At 35.2% G+C, this 15288-nt stretch overlaps 1 protein-coding gene across 1 annotated transcript; it reads left to right on the forward strand.

Annotated features, from left to right (window-relative positions):
* Positions 1-931: 931 nt before the first annotated feature.
* Positions 932-11189, forward strand: LOC101253561 (uncharacterized). Its single transcript, XM_004251822.5, has 10 exons — positions 932-1652; positions 3759-3836; positions 4514-4555; positions 4642-4747; positions 7355-7419; positions 8913-8951; positions 9029-9133; positions 9238-9325; positions 9599-9645; positions 10828-11189. The coding sequence occupies exons 1-10, from the start codon at positions 1104-1106 to the stop codon at positions 10903-10905; spliced, it is 1197 nt and encodes a 398-aa protein (XP_004251870.1). The 5' UTR covers positions 932-1103; the 3' UTR covers positions 10906-11189.
* Positions 11190-15288: the final 4099 nt, after the last annotated feature.

Consider the following 15288-nt stretch of genomic DNA (forward strand, 5'->3'; position numbering starts at 1 on the left):
GATTGAAACATGAGTTTTCTTGAGCTCGAGGGTCTATCAAAAACACCGTAATTGGGGAGCTGTTCACACCTTCATCTAGTGGTGTGGATTTGAATCCCATTGTAACCCCCCTCCTCACAAATATAATTTCAAACTTCCTATCCGGTTAAATAAGTTCACATAAATTAAAACAGAAGTAGTTAATTATGGATAGGATTGTGGATATTAATGTTCCAAATTAGAGCAGGCTAAAAACCATGTACTGTATTTGCAATCTATTTCACTATGTATCTGTATGTATAAATTGATTTGATAGAGAAAAACAGTTGGCTAGTAGTTTAGTTGTTTTCAATAGTCCTAACTTATTATTTTGACTCAAAAGAAAGTATATAATTTTACAACAATCGAAAAAGTTCATATAAACTACAAAACAAAAAGAAATTATAGAGAAAATATGTCAAGGTGACCTTGACCGTAATCGATAAATATACTTTAAATTTGTGTTTTAAACATATGACATGAACTCCTAATTTCAAGTAAGCATTTTGACATGCGATTTTAAATTTTTATTTCAAATCCCAAATTCTCTAAATAAAAAATAGGATTTAGAAACTCAAAAATATAATACTTATCCAAAGACAGGACAAGTTGAAAGAGCTTCGGTAGTTACACTTCCGGTCTCGCGTAAGAAAGAGAGTTTAGAGTGCCATCATGATTTTAATTTTTTTTATTATAAATATAAAATTTGAATCATAAATTTATATTTTGCAAGAAGAAATCATGAGTTTAAATTTTACAAAAAAGAAAAACACTCATTGCTAGCACGAAGAAACTTTTTCCTATCATGTGAAAAAATAATATAAAAGAATAACTAGTTACTATTATTATTGACTAGTAATTTTATATAAAATTAAATTTATTGTTTAATAAGATTGTATTAGGATTAATTTTGTTTTGTTTTTGATAATTTTCACAACATGAACTTTAAAAAATTCAAATGACATATAAGTTTTGAGAAAAATATTTGCTAAAACCCTCATGTCTCTTCTCTCTTCCCTAAACCCTCATTACATCTTGCAAACAGAACTACTATCAGTCCACCTTTCACCATTGTAAGAGCTCCAATGGCAGCCTTCAAACTACTCTACCAAGCTCGTCGTCACTGTTCATACAGAAGCCCATCTCACTTTTCTCCTACTTTCCGTTCTCATTTGCACAGATTTCTCTCTTCCTCATCATCATCAGAAAACCCGAATTCGAATAACCCAAGTTCAATTCAACCCGTTTCCTACACCCCTAAGAACCCGCCAGAGAGTAGTAGCCGACCCGAATCAAATAACCCAGATGGGGTTAAAGCGGATGGTGGGTTGTGGACCCGGGAGGATCTGCGGTACTTGAAGGATACCCCGAAAATAGCTCCGATTTCTTATCCGACAAGGGTAGCGCCGTTACCGGAGGATTTGCCGGAAGAGGAGAAAGGGAAAATGGAAGGTATGGGTGATGAGATGGAGAGAGAGAGGAGAAGAATCGAGGCGCAAAAACGGGCGGCAATGAGGAGAGTTATGAATGCTGAAGAGGAAATGATTTCGTTTCCAACATTGATTAATGTGAAGAGTGATGAAAAGAAGAAAAAAGCTGTTTATGATCTTAAAGAGGCCATTCGGCTTGTAAAGGTCAGATTTTTTTGTTTCAATCAACTGTGTATTGTTTTGTTGGAGTTTCTGTTCTGTTATTAGCTGCTGCTTTTTGTACTTCTGGTAATTATATCGCTAGACTGCTTTGGACTGTTTTTCTTGAGCTGAGTGTCTGTATGAAACAACCTCTCTGAGGTAAGAGTTACTTATGTGAGGTAGGAGTAGTAAGGTTATATGAATTCTTTTTAGCATTTGTTGTTTCTTATACAAAATTTTGACTCCTTGTAAAGTTAAAAGGCAGTAGTAATTGGATAATATATTGAAAAAAAGAAGAAAAAAACAATAACAGGATGCCTATTATTAGTTTAAATGAAAAAGAAGAGGAGAAAACAATTAAAGGATTCCCATTAAAGGGGCCATTTGGCTTGTAAAGGTTACATTTTTTGTTTCAATCAACTGTGTGTAGAGATCCCAAATTAGTTGAGGTTGTTTATATGAATTCTTTTTTAGCATTTGCTGTTTCTTGTACGAAATTTTGACTCGTTATAAAGTTGTAAATAATAGTAATAATATAAGAAAACAATCACAGGATGTGTTTCTGCTGGATTTCTAAATGTAGTAAAGAATATCTGGAATATTATTATTTCATCGTCATACTTGCATGTCTGATAATTTTGTTTCAAGTGGACAGTGAAATTTCAAGGTAGCCCTAAAATAGGGAGTTGAGGAAAGAATAAAAGTAAGAACTGAAGAAAAACACTTCTAGCAGTTTACTTAGGTTTCATATGGATAACCTTCTCGTAAGTTACATTGTATCCTTCAAGGTCAAAAAAAGATCATACTTGAATAACCTTGTTGTGATACTCACTATTTGCTTACATTACTAATTTGGAGTCGATATGGTATCCTAGTGAACATCGATGATTGGGTGCCCGCCATAGTTTATCATGTTTTGATGTAAAAATCTGTCTTTTGGTCTAGAGTCTGTAAATGTGGTTTTCTTCAGCATATTGATGAAAAATTAACTTCATAGAATGCATTATTGCATTGTTAATTATTTGGAGCACCTTGTTGGTATGTCCTACATCCTCAATTGGATATCAATGATTTACTATAGGAATGGTCCAATATATTCTCTAGGTTGAAGACTATTTTTTAATAATGAGAATACTTGTATAACCTCCTTCCATAAGGAGCTGCTGTCACATGCTAAAGTAAAGTGCATCTAAGGATATTTTGGATAGCTTCCATATATCTCTAGATAAGTTAATGGTCAAGGTATTTCTAGACACTCTTTTTTGATAATAATGATGGCGGAGCCTGTTTGCCTGCGCCTCAACTGTTCCACCATGTAGCTGCATCCTTTCACTAATACAAGTACCATATAACTCCATTATTCATTAAGGTATTTCATCAACATTTCAGCAGATAGAAAGGAATCATCTTGTTTTTTGACAATGCTACATTCAGACAGTTGTCTTCCATTAATTACTAGGCCACCCTCTAGCGTCGTATTTCTAGATAATTTTTTGTTTTTTTTTGGCTTTGCTTTCTTTAGGATAGTTATGGTGTCAGAACCTGCTAATCCGTCGTTACCTATTACTTTTCATTAGTATTGGGTAACTCTATCCACCAACACTTAGGCTAGTGTAAAAATCCACGTGATGTTGTCTCTTGGTTCCCAAGGTTGTCACTTCATCTCTTCAACTGTTAGGCTTTTTCCTTGAGAAGTCGCAAGTGTTTATAGATAATATCATAGTGAAAGAGACAAGTTCAACTTTTCCATCAATTAGGGGTAGTCATATGCATGGCTCAAAAATTCAACTCTTATTTTTCCTCAGAATCTCATTATATTTTTTTATTCATCTATTCAAGTTGAAAATAGTGATTATGGATCAAAGTCCATATTATGTAATCTGAGTGACGCTTAAGCATAGCTTGCCTGAGATAGTTTGCTTGTCTGCTTTTTGCATGGTGCTTTGTCATTCTATCTATAGTATATAATTAAGTGACTCTTAGCTGTAGCTCGCCATTAATTGGTTTTCTTGTGTGCTTCTCATGGGGCTTTGTCTTTCTTTCTACTCGTGTTTTCTTCAGAGGTTACAGACTGAGCCATGATTCATTGTATTTTTAGTGATTATGCAGGCTAATGCCAAGAAGAAATTTGATGAAACTCTGGAAGCTCATGTTGTTTTGACTCCTGATATGCGTCGAAGTGATCTGGTGCGTGCTTTCGTCCTCTTTCTGGCCCACATTAAGTTTACTATCTGAGCTTGTCGTCACTCGTCACGTGATACTTGAACAGAAAGACTTCTTGTTACCACTTCTGTTGTTATTGGTTTATATGTCTAAGTTTATTCATCAGATGGTGAATGGATATCAAATAATTGTGCTTAGAAATAGCTCATAAATCACGAGAGCATCGAGGGGCTTAAACCTTTCAAACCTAAATCTCAATTCTTGAACATTTGGAAGCACTCAGAATTTGCTCTGCATGTAGTCTTGTAGATTTTGCAATTGACAGAAAATTCATTTATATTTAAAACAAATCTCCAACATTCTAGATATACTTATCATGGTTTGGTTAGGGGTTTGCTGATTCCACATCCTTTTGTTGTTCGTGAGTGTATGGAGCAGATTTTATGGTAGAATCATGCTCCTAATGCCACCTAATTAAGAGTGAATTTTCCTTTCCTTTGCTGGAATATTGTTCGTGCAAGCCTCTAGAAATATAAATTCTCTTGTACAGGTGGTATAAGCAGAGTGAGATTACAAACATGTTTCATTACCAATTCTTCCGTTTTGATTGACCTCTTCTAGTGTAGCTAATTTGACCCTAGTATAAAGCAATCTCATTCGTTTGCTAGTGCTAGCTCATAGTTCTTTCTTTTGTACTGCAGAAACTTGAAGGTACAGTGGCTGTTCCTCATGGGTTTGGAAAGGTATTAGTGCATTCTTCATAAAGTTTAAGGTTAGATAATCATATGCTGTTGTAGATATACTGTTTGACTAAATATTTTCCTTTCAGGTATATCGGATTGCTGTTTTTGCTGAAGGAGCTGCTGCTGATGAAGCCCGAGAAGCAGGGGCTGATGTTGTTGGTGGTTTGGAGCTCATAGAGAACATCAAGAGTGGTATGCCACTAAATTCCTTATTTAAGTTTGCAATTATTTAGAACTGTCATGGTTCTTCTTATGTCCACTTACATTCTGTTGTAAATGGTGCAAGTTATGAGGTCAGTTTACTCCTTCCAGTCTGTAAACTCTCTATGGTTTACATTCATAATCACTTTGGAGGCCTACATTCATAGCCTCCTTCAACATATGGAGTGAAGTGAAACTGACAAATTTTTTTCCAAGCTGACTTTTCTTATTGAGAAGCCAATTTTCCTTTTAACTTAATTCTTAGGCTAGATGTTTGATTAGTCTTTTTAGCTGGATCAACCACTCCTCTGGAATTACTGTTGAATATATCCTAGAATTTATCAGCTGCATAGATCTATGTTGATAGTTGTGATAGCTTTTTTTTGCCTTCCTAGGAGCTGATAATCTCTTTCTAATGCTTGCATCTTCTTGATGCTTTTTGTTAATTATCATTCTTATTTCATCAAAAACTTAATTCTTAGAATTAGAAAAAGTTTACTTTATATTTTGGAGGTGGATGCGCATGTAGGATACTGAGAAGAATGGACCAAACCGTGGATATTAGAAGACCCAGGTTCAAAGGCACACTAAAGTTGAAAATCTGATCTTTTTTGATGTTAAATTCAAAAGTAATGGCGATAGATCTAATGGGAAGGGGAGTCTTAAATCTGTTGAATGAGGTTCAAATTAATATCATGGAATGTTAGGGGGTTAAATGAATTGTGAGCCAAAAAAAAGACCTTATACTTTACTTTCACCCCAGAGGTATACTTTCGCCCCAGAAGTATAACGTGCACTCGTGCAGTATACTTCCTATTATTATGGGCTTTTCCTAGAATGGTGGTGGAAACACTGGTGAGTTGGTGAGCTAGTGAGAGGAATCCAGAATGAGAGGAATATGTATGAAAGTCCTCGTAGTATGCTCTGGATGATTTTAGGGAAAGGTATAGTAAACATCTCGATTAATTGTGAATGCTTTGTTGAGAGTTGAATGCTCTTTGTTTCACATATATATTTTTAGAGTAAAAGAATATCCCTCTTTGAAGATAGCAGGTATATTTACTTACAAAATAAGGGAAGATATTCGGTTAGACTTCTGGGAGGCTGGATGAATAGTCTAATACATTGTGTACTTCTTGTAAAACTTGCACTGTCTTGGCATGATAGCATTGGAAGAATTTTGACCTAGTTTTTTTCAAAATCAGGGGCCAAAGATGGGGACTAGCTTTAGGCAATTGTTGGAGGGAAAAACTTACTCCCTCTGCTCGCTTTTACTTGCCGACTTTGGTTTTTGTATTTCCCTAAGAAACAATGATTAATATGAGTATTTTACCACCATACTCATATTAATTGATGTATAGTCTTCGGTATTGAGAAATAAGTAATTAGTATTGTCAGTAAAAGATAAAAATAACTGTCTTGATATGTTAAAAGTAACAAGTAAAAGTGAATCTATTTTTGAAATTTTGGAAAGGAAAAGTGAACAGCGGGAGTATTCAACTATAGCGAGTTCTTCACCAAAGTCACTTATGTTTATTTTGTATGAAAAAAGTCTTTCTAATTTTGCTAGTTTATTGACCAAGGCATTATAGCTAAAACACTACTCCCTCGGTTCATTTTATATGTCCAGTATTTCAAAAATAGATTTTAAGTTGTCATTTTTAACATATCAAGAGAAGTATTATTTTTTCCTGTTGTACCTCCACATAATTACTTATTCTCCAAATCATTGTCCAAGATCTTAGACTATACATCAATTAATATGAGTATTATGGTAAAATACTCATATTAATTATTGTTTCTTAAGGGGCGTGCAAAGTCCAAAGTGGACAAGTAAAAGTGAATGTAGGGAGTAGAAGGATAATTACATAAACCTCCCCTCAAGTTTGATTTTATAACACTTACTTCCTTTATGGTTATGCTTGCTCTTATTATATTTTTAACCTAATTATTATTATAAGAAAATTATAATAATTAGGTTTAAAAAATAAATAAAAGGGCCAAACAAAACCACAAAGCCAAACTTGAGGGACATTCATGTAATTTTCCCTTTAGTTCTGTTGGCTATTATAACTTTGTAGATAAACTAGCATAACTTGAGTGACTTTGTTGATACAAAGTAAACATAAGTGGCTCGAACAATAAGTTTAAAAAAATTAAACATGATGGGCAAGCATAACCACAAAGGAAGTAAGTGTTACAAAGTGAAACTTGAGGGGATGTTTATGTAATTATCCTTTAGTGTTTTGGCTATAATGACTTTGTAGATAAATTAGCATAACTTGAGTGACTTTTTTGATACAAAATAAATACAAGTGACTCAAGTGAATAACTTGTTATAGTTGAATGACCACTTAAGTTATTCCCTTGCAAATGCTGATTAAGTCTGGTTTTAGAGGACTTCATTCCAAAACAAAAAGATCAGCAATTTCATCCACACATTTGGGGACGATGATGAGACCATTCTTTTCTTTTGAACTTGTATATTCTAACCCTTCAGGAAGATATGTTGTTTCAATGTTATTCCTTTGAGCTTGATTTTTTCTAATGCCATTGATTATCATGTCCTAAACATTTTTAATGTAATTATACATGCAGGAAATGTGAAGATTGATTTTGACAAATGTTTTTCCACTCATGCAATGATGCCGAACTTGAGACAGGTTTCTTAAATTGGCTATCCATACTTCTCATTGACATCTCTTTCGCGAGTACACTGTAAATTTGGGGGTCATTTGATTTGCTACTAGCGTTAAGGTGGATTACAAAGATTTTTTTTGTTTGGTTCCCACCTGGTGTCTAGTACCTGCATTGGAGCCCCACTAGTCCTTTAAGATTTAAAACTTCCAAATTATATATGATCTTGAAGAGATTAACTATGATCTTGAAGAGATTAACATGGAAAAGAGTGCAATATAGCGCCCTTTAAGTGGTTTAGTGCTGGCATTTGGCTCACAAAGTTATGTACATTTCTACCTTTCAATTCTAAAAAGAATATCAATATATCTATTCTATTGAAATTTAAAAAAATAGTAGTAGTGACTATGTGAGTTCTTATACTTTTCAGGGCAAAAAGAGATGGGTTTAATTAATAAAAAAGAGGGTAAGAAATAAATAAGAAGTTTCATGCGAACGTAGTAGTCAGTTTCAAGTGAAATTTAAATAAAATTTCTTACTTCATTAAATAAAGAAGTAGTCATTTTCATGGAAGCAGATATATATTTTTAAAGAGAACGAAAAACTGATGATATAGCTGATATCAAATAAGACGGGTTCCTCTTTTTAAAAATTCTCTCAGGCACAGTCCCTTGATTTTTCTCTCTCCTACTTAAGAGGGGAGAATATCCTTTCCGGCTTGCTGCCGGACACATCATTTCTTTGCTATGCTTTTGCTTCCTTTTTGCAAGCTAACACCTTTGTGGAAGCAGAACAAAGCGACGGAAGAAAGTGAAAATTAGAGGAAAAACAGAGACTTTTTTCTCCTTGTAAAAAAAACGAGTGACTAGTTTTTCTCTTCAATAGTTTTTAAACAGACATATGAATAGAAGTTGATGAATTGGAGATTCTATGTTTGAAACTACAAAAACTAGTCATATGGAAAGATTTCTGAAATAAAAGTAAAAGAACACTTGGGGACACCAATTTATATGCTACGATTGTTATGTGGACATACAAGGGTAATTAGGATGTCTGGTTGTATCTGGTCTTCCCATATTTTGTATTTAGTCAAGAAATATGGTTTTGTATTTGGTCAAGAAATACGGGAAAAGGATTGACAGCTGTTATTAATGTTTACATCAAGAATAGTTTTTTCCTAGTGATTGCATTCTCTTTATCCTAGGATAATTTTAGTTATGAAGTGTTATTGAAGAAGCTGTGTGGAAGTATTATGTAAAAATAATTATACATGAATTGATCTTTTTAGTTAAATATGGCTGGGAAGGGATTAGAGAAGGAAGGGATGGAGGGTTGAATTAGTTAAGCATTGTAACAAGGTGGCTATTGAAGTCCTTTAATTTCAATTTTAATACCTGTATAGGTTGATGCTAATATGAGCCCTATAGGATGACTGGTAAAACTTGTACTTTTTAAGGCGGGGAGGAAACATAAGTGTGCTTTAGTGCTTCTCAGTCACTAACATCACATGATTTTGCAGATTGCGAAGTACTTGAGGCAGTTGATGCCAGATACTAAGGTAAGTAATCCATCGTTCGGCTCTTAATTAACGCTATTCTTTAGGAATTAGTGCTTATTTCCTCATAATGCATGCAGAAAGGTACTGTTACCAAAGATATAACAAAAGCAGTGAAAGAAGCTAAGCGAGGTGTACCGTTCAAAAAAGATAAAACTGCAATTGTGCATGTAGGAATTGGGAAGGTACACTTGCATCTCTATTCATGCAGAGATTCTTAAGCTTCATTGGATATAAACTACTGGAATGCACCTATTGACGTTTTCTTCCTGAAAACACTGTTCTGCAGGTAAGTTTTCAAGAAGAGGCATTGTGTGAAAACATTGGTGCATTTGTACATGAACTTTTGCGTCAGAAGCCTGCTGGTCTAAAAAAGAGTAAGCAACTCTTAGTTATATCCTTATTGATTTGTTTGGAACATCAGCAATAGATCCTGCTTATTTTCTGTTCTCCCCCACTTAGGATTCATGTAGTTTTCAGAAAATTATGCAAAACTATAGTTTCCCAGGACTTTCTGGTTGTCCAAAAGTCTTTTTTCCCCTGTATATGGAAAACTACACTTAACTATACACATGAGTGTCATCTAACTTTGTGGCAGCAACTTTTTGTCATCTACACTTGTCGGTAACAAATTTTTTTCTGTGATACAGGCTCAAAATATGCTGGTTATGTGAATACAGTCCATCTCTGCAGTACGGTGAGCTCCCTGACCGACGTTCTTCATAAATCTGATGCCTCGCAGGAACATTTTGAAGTACATTTATAAACTAAAAATAGAAATCTGAGGGATTCCCTTTGTCGCTCTCCCATTTGAGGGATTCCCTACATAGACTAAAATTAAATATCTTGGTGTTAGTGTTCAAGCTGCTTATGCCTACATTACTTGCGAAAAGTATGGCTTATGAAGGTCCCTCATTAAATTCCTAAAAAAACTTCTATAAAAAGAAACCTCAAAATTTATGGTCATGTAGTACTACAGCTTGGTTCAAGATGTAGGAATTTTCAATGCTTAATTTTAGGTAGCATGATCTGCTTCATAGTTCCATCGACATATTATGTAGTGTGTCTTTATGGGTACGTAACCATCGAATTGGCCAGTTTGCAGTTTATTAGCCATTTGAAACTGCATAATCATCAGAACCGACTGCAGCTTCATTTACTCTTTACCTATCTAGGCTCCTGTTGCTGGCTGTAACCGTGGTAAGGTGGGGAATCATAAAAGAGACATGTGGAATTCTCTTGTTCTTACTTTTAGTTGACTGATTTTACCTCATATAGCATGCTTTGACAATGATCTGCTGTTCCCAAAACTTCATAGCTACATTCCATTTTTGGATGACACTAGAAGTGTAATGTAGATCTGTCCTTCACATTTGATTATTTGGATTGATGGTGGATGAGGCATGTTATGGTCTTTCAGTGGCCTGAATCGCATTATTACCTTGAGCCTGAGGGACGGAAAGATCTGTCATTTTGGGTGCATCAGAGCTCCAAATCTCGTCCTAACTGTACATTGTACTTGTTCTTTCTCGAGACCTAGTAGTAGTGAACTGAAACTTTTTCTCGAAAAAACAATTTGAATCTTAAAATCTCTTGTTCACCATTCTTGAGCTGAGAGTCTATCGGAAACAACTTCTCTACCTTTGAGGCAGGGATAATGACTGCATAATCTCTACCCTCCCTAGACTCCACTTTGTGGGGACTACGTTGTGTATATGTTGTTGTAATCTCTTGTTCACCATTTTGGTACCCATATGCCCTTTTCACATCTGGGGGATGCATTGCAATGTTGATATGCTTGAATATGTTCGTCCTTTTGGTACATGGTATTCTTTCGTGTTCAAGATTCTAATTGGATGATGATTCTTGAAATTTGCAGATGGGTCCATCATTTCCTGTTACAATACAGTCGTTATCGATTGCAGCAGACCGCCATGCAAGGAAGTATGTTCAATGATAGTATTTGAATAGAAGATCCAATTTTAACTTGATACCCTCTCTTAATAGATCCAATTTTAACTTGGTACTATGTTGTACTCATTTGTTTAAATTTCTTGATTTTCCCACATTAGAAAAAAGGTGTTTCCTAGTTATTTTTGTTTCTTCCCCTTTACTGTAATGATCTATGCCCAGCCCTCTGCTTGAAACCCCTTTTTAACTCAAAATTCACTACTGTTGCTTCACATTTTTATTGTTCTGTCAGAGAAAATAAGTATGTTTTCTGTTCTGTGATTACAAGAACTTTCTTTTCTAGAGAGTTCAAATAGTTGAACGCATATTGCTAGAGATAATGGAAGTCGGATTTAAGTTCTGTTGAACTCGTAACTTGCAATTTGTTGGTAAAGGCTTTGCCTCTACCGTGGAATTGCTTAGATGGCTGATTTGAGGCTTGTTGTTTAAGGTTTAGTTGAAGTTTATAATTCTTTGTTGTTTAGCTATTTTAAATCGAACTTAAGATTTTCTTCTTTTAAAGCTTTGAAGAATTTCAAGACACAAGGTCATGAAGTTAGCCTTGCCATAACCAATAAAGTTGTTGTCAATGTGATCTTCATGAATTCAAGTCGTAAAAATAAACCTCTTGCAAAAATGTAGGTAAGGTTGGTTGATTGAGGTAGAACTAAAATAAGGTGTTTAGCTGTTCCGCGCTCGTATAACCTTCAAAATGGGTCGTTTTGGCAGTCAAAGTCAAGTTGGCTCCCCAGATAATGTCTTAATGGATGATCACAAAAAAATTGGGCAAAAAAGACGTCGGAATTTTGGATCACCAAAAATTTATGGACTATATACGAAGTTGACAAAATGGGGTTTACCTGCTTCAGAACTCATTTGAACTTGAAAATGGGTTGTTTTGGTCGTCAGGACCAACTGACTCCAAAGTTAACCTCTTAACGGACGTCTTGAGCATAAAAGATGTTGGAATTTTGGATCACTGAAAATCCATGGACATAGCACACGAAAGTCGACAAAATGGGGGGTTTACCTGTTCTGGTGTTTGTTTAACCTCAAAATGGTCCGTTTTGGCAGGGCCAACTGGCTCTATAGCTAACGTCTTAACGAATGTCACAAAAAGTTTGGATAAAAAAGATGTTGGAATTTGAGATCACCAAAAAAGATCGTGAATACACGAAAATTGTCAAAATGAGGGGTTTACTTGCTACGGGGCTCGTTTGAATGCCTAATGCGTGAAATGGAGTGAAAATGATGAGGTTTATGTTGATATGCATTATGACGCTTGAATTGTATATTTTGCCTAGATTATGCTTAAATGAAGTAAGTATATATGTTGAGCATGTTAAAGTGTGTAATGTGATGAATGAAGGTCTAAGCATGTATAGAATTGAATGTAAATGAAATAATGCTTATGTGCAAGGTGTGTTCACATGTATACACACACTCACACTTGAATGAATGAATGAAGCTAAGTTAAGTCAAAAGAGAAGTTTTGGGGTGAACACTCTTCGTAAATTGAGATGAAGTATTTAGTAGCAACCTCACTACATCCTAAGAGCTTTCTAAGATAGGTCGGAGGATGAATGCCCTTCGTGAGTTGAGATGTGGTGTTCACTAGTTATCCTTAATCTATAGTATATAATGTTTAGAATTCGTGGGAGTTATTCCTAGCACCGAAAGGATATGAAGAAGGGATGGTTACACTTTGTGAGTTGAGATGTTGTATTCAAATGTGCCTCTTGAGATGACTACTCCTTGTTAGTAGAGAATGAGTTACTTAATAGCAATCTCCTTATCCCTTAACTATGCGCCCGCATAGGTGTAGCTACTGGGAAAGCCATGTAAAAGCTAAGAGAATGACCTTACTCTAGGCAAGTAAGGATCCCTTATTTGATAGGGTTAATATCAGAATTTCATGTCTAGCTCTCATGGTCTATGTCAGTTAAGATAACCCCCACAAAAGTAATGAAAGAGCTAAGTCTTCTAAAATAGTGTACTACTTATAGTAGGTAGTGGAATGGGACACTATTTATCCATTGCACTAGGTAGGCATTCTGAAAGGAGAGTTTTGATGATCCTTATATGAATTGAATGAACTAAGTCTCCTAAAAGAACGTACTACTTAAGGTAAGTGGTGGTATGCGACGCTATCTATCCATTGCACTAAGTAGACCTTCCGAAAGGGGAGTCTTGGTACTAAGCCTTCTAAAAAAGTGTACTACTTAGGGTAGGTGGTGGAATGGGACGCCATCTACTCATTACACTAAGTACGCATTCCGAAAGGGAAGTCTTTGGTGTGTTGCTTGAGTGTTCTTCTAATGTCTTATCATTGAGTGGGGGTTTGTTCTCCCGAGGTGAGTAAGCCTAAAAGAGAGGATCGCTTTGGTGTATATTGAAGGAGGTGTATGTGCATTTCCTTCATGGCTTACCTTGGTAAGTCTTAGGATAACCTTTGCTAGGAAAACTCCTAAGGAAATGAGTTCACTTTCTCTTTGCTTGACCTTGGAAGTTCACTGTTTTGAAATAAGGGTAGTTCACTGTTAAGTCAAAGAGTTCACTGTAACATTTTAGAAAGCTTACTGTAAATTGCTTCTTTTTGTTAAAATTATGAAAATTCTTTTCTAAGTGTTAAATGATGATTTTTATGTTGTTTTACTTATATATTCTTGAATGTTTTACTTAATTAGCATGAAAATGTATTTATACTAAAATGTTTCTATTTGCATGTTTTTGCATATGCCATACTTAATACATTATTTGTACTAACCCCATACTTTTTTTTTACTTTATAAGTATATGTTTGGAAGCAAGAATAGTTTAGAAGGCGAAGCTTGGAAAAAATACTCTCTCAAGATTTGGTATGTCCTCAATCGAGGACATAGTCTATGTTTCTTAGTTTTATTATTAAGACTTATTATGTATTTCTTTTAATGTAAAGGGTCGTGCCCCTAAGATATTATGTCGTGTCTATAAGATTGGCTTGTGACGAGGAGACTTCCTTAGCATTTTATGAAAAATGTTCCTTTATTAAATTATTCATGAAAAAATTTAATTCCGCACTATTTTTCATGTCTGATGTAATGAACGATAGTTAAAGGGCTTGTACAAGACCCCGAAGGGTCAAGTACGCCTTGTCCCGATCCAAGAATCTCCCTAGCTTCTAGGGGATACTTGCGGGGTTGTGACAGTTTACATGCTCCGGGGCTTGTTTGACCTTCAAAATGGAACATTTTGGTCGTCAGGACCAATCGCATCCATAGATAGCATCTTAACTGAAGTCCACAAAAAATTGGGTAAGAAAGACATCAAAAATTTTGAATCACCAAAAATTCATGGACTATATAGTACATGAAAATCGGCAAAATGGATTTTTCCTGCTTCATGGCTCTTTTGACCTTTAAAATGGGTTGTTTTGATCGTCAAGGACAAATGGCTCCGTAAATAAAGTCTTAACGAATGTCCACGAAAAAATTTGAGCAAAAAAAACGTCAAAAAAATTTTCACCAAAAATTTAGGGACTATAGCTCATGAAATAGGCTAATGGAGGTTTACTTGCGCAAGGGCTCATTTGACCTTCAAAATGGGTCATTTTGTTCGTCAGTGCTAACTGGATCCATAGCTAACGTCTTAACGGACTTCCACAAAATAATTGGGGAAAAAGACGTTGAAATTCTGGGACACAAAAAAATTGTGAACTATACCACATGAAAATCGTCAAAATTAGTGATTTACCTGCTCCGATGCTTGTTTGACCTTTAAAATGGCTCGTTTTGGTAATCAGGGCCAATTTATATCCACAAATAATGTCTTAACGGACGTCTACAAAAAATTTGGGCAAAAAGACATCGTAATTACGAAGCACCAAAAATTCATGGACTATGGCAAAAAGGCTCGTTTGACCTTGAAATTGAATCGTTTTGGTTGTCAGGACCAACTAGCTCCATAGAAAACGTCTACAAAAAATTTTAGCAAAAAAGACGTCGAAATTTTGGATCTCCAAAAATCTATGGACCATAGCACACGAAAATTGATAAAATTGGGGGAGGGAGGGTTTACTTGCTTTGTGGCTCGTTTAACCTTCAAAATGGGTCGTATTGGTTGTCAAGGCCTACTGAATCCATAGATAACATCTTCGACGGACGTCCACAAAAAATTTGATTAAAAAAGACGTCAAATTCTGAATCATCAAAAAGGATCGAGGTATGTGCACACGAAAATCGTCAAAATGTGGAATTTAGCTGCTCCGGGGCTTGTTTGACCTTCACAATGGGCCGTTTTGACTGTCAGAGTCAATTGTCTCCATATATAACGTCTTAACGAACGTCTACAAAATATTTGAACAAAAAGACATCAAAATTTCAGATCACCAAAAATTTATGGACTGTAATAA

The sequence above is a fragment of the Solanum lycopersicum genome, chromosome 12 (assembly GCF_036512215.1).
Source record: "Solanum lycopersicum chromosome 12, SLM_r2.1".
Lineage (NCBI taxonomy): Eukaryota > Viridiplantae > Streptophyta > Magnoliopsida > Solanales > Solanaceae > Solanum > Solanum lycopersicum.

What these genes read in the sequence shown, in the direction of transcription:
- LOC101253561 (XM_004251822.5), top strand. Translation starts at nt 1,104, where the DNA reads ATGGCAGCCTTCAAACTACTCTACCAAGCTCGTCGTCACTGTTCATAC. An exon ending in AGGCCATTCGGCTTGTAAAG is followed by an intron (nt 1,653 to 3,758) that starts GTCAGATTTTTT and finishes GTGATTATGCAG; the next exon opens with GCTAATGCCAAGAAGAAATT. An exon ending in CATAGAGAACATCAAGAGTG is followed by an intron (nt 4,748 to 7,354) that starts GTATGCCACTAA and finishes TTATACATGCAG; the next exon opens with GAAATGTGAAGATTGATTTT.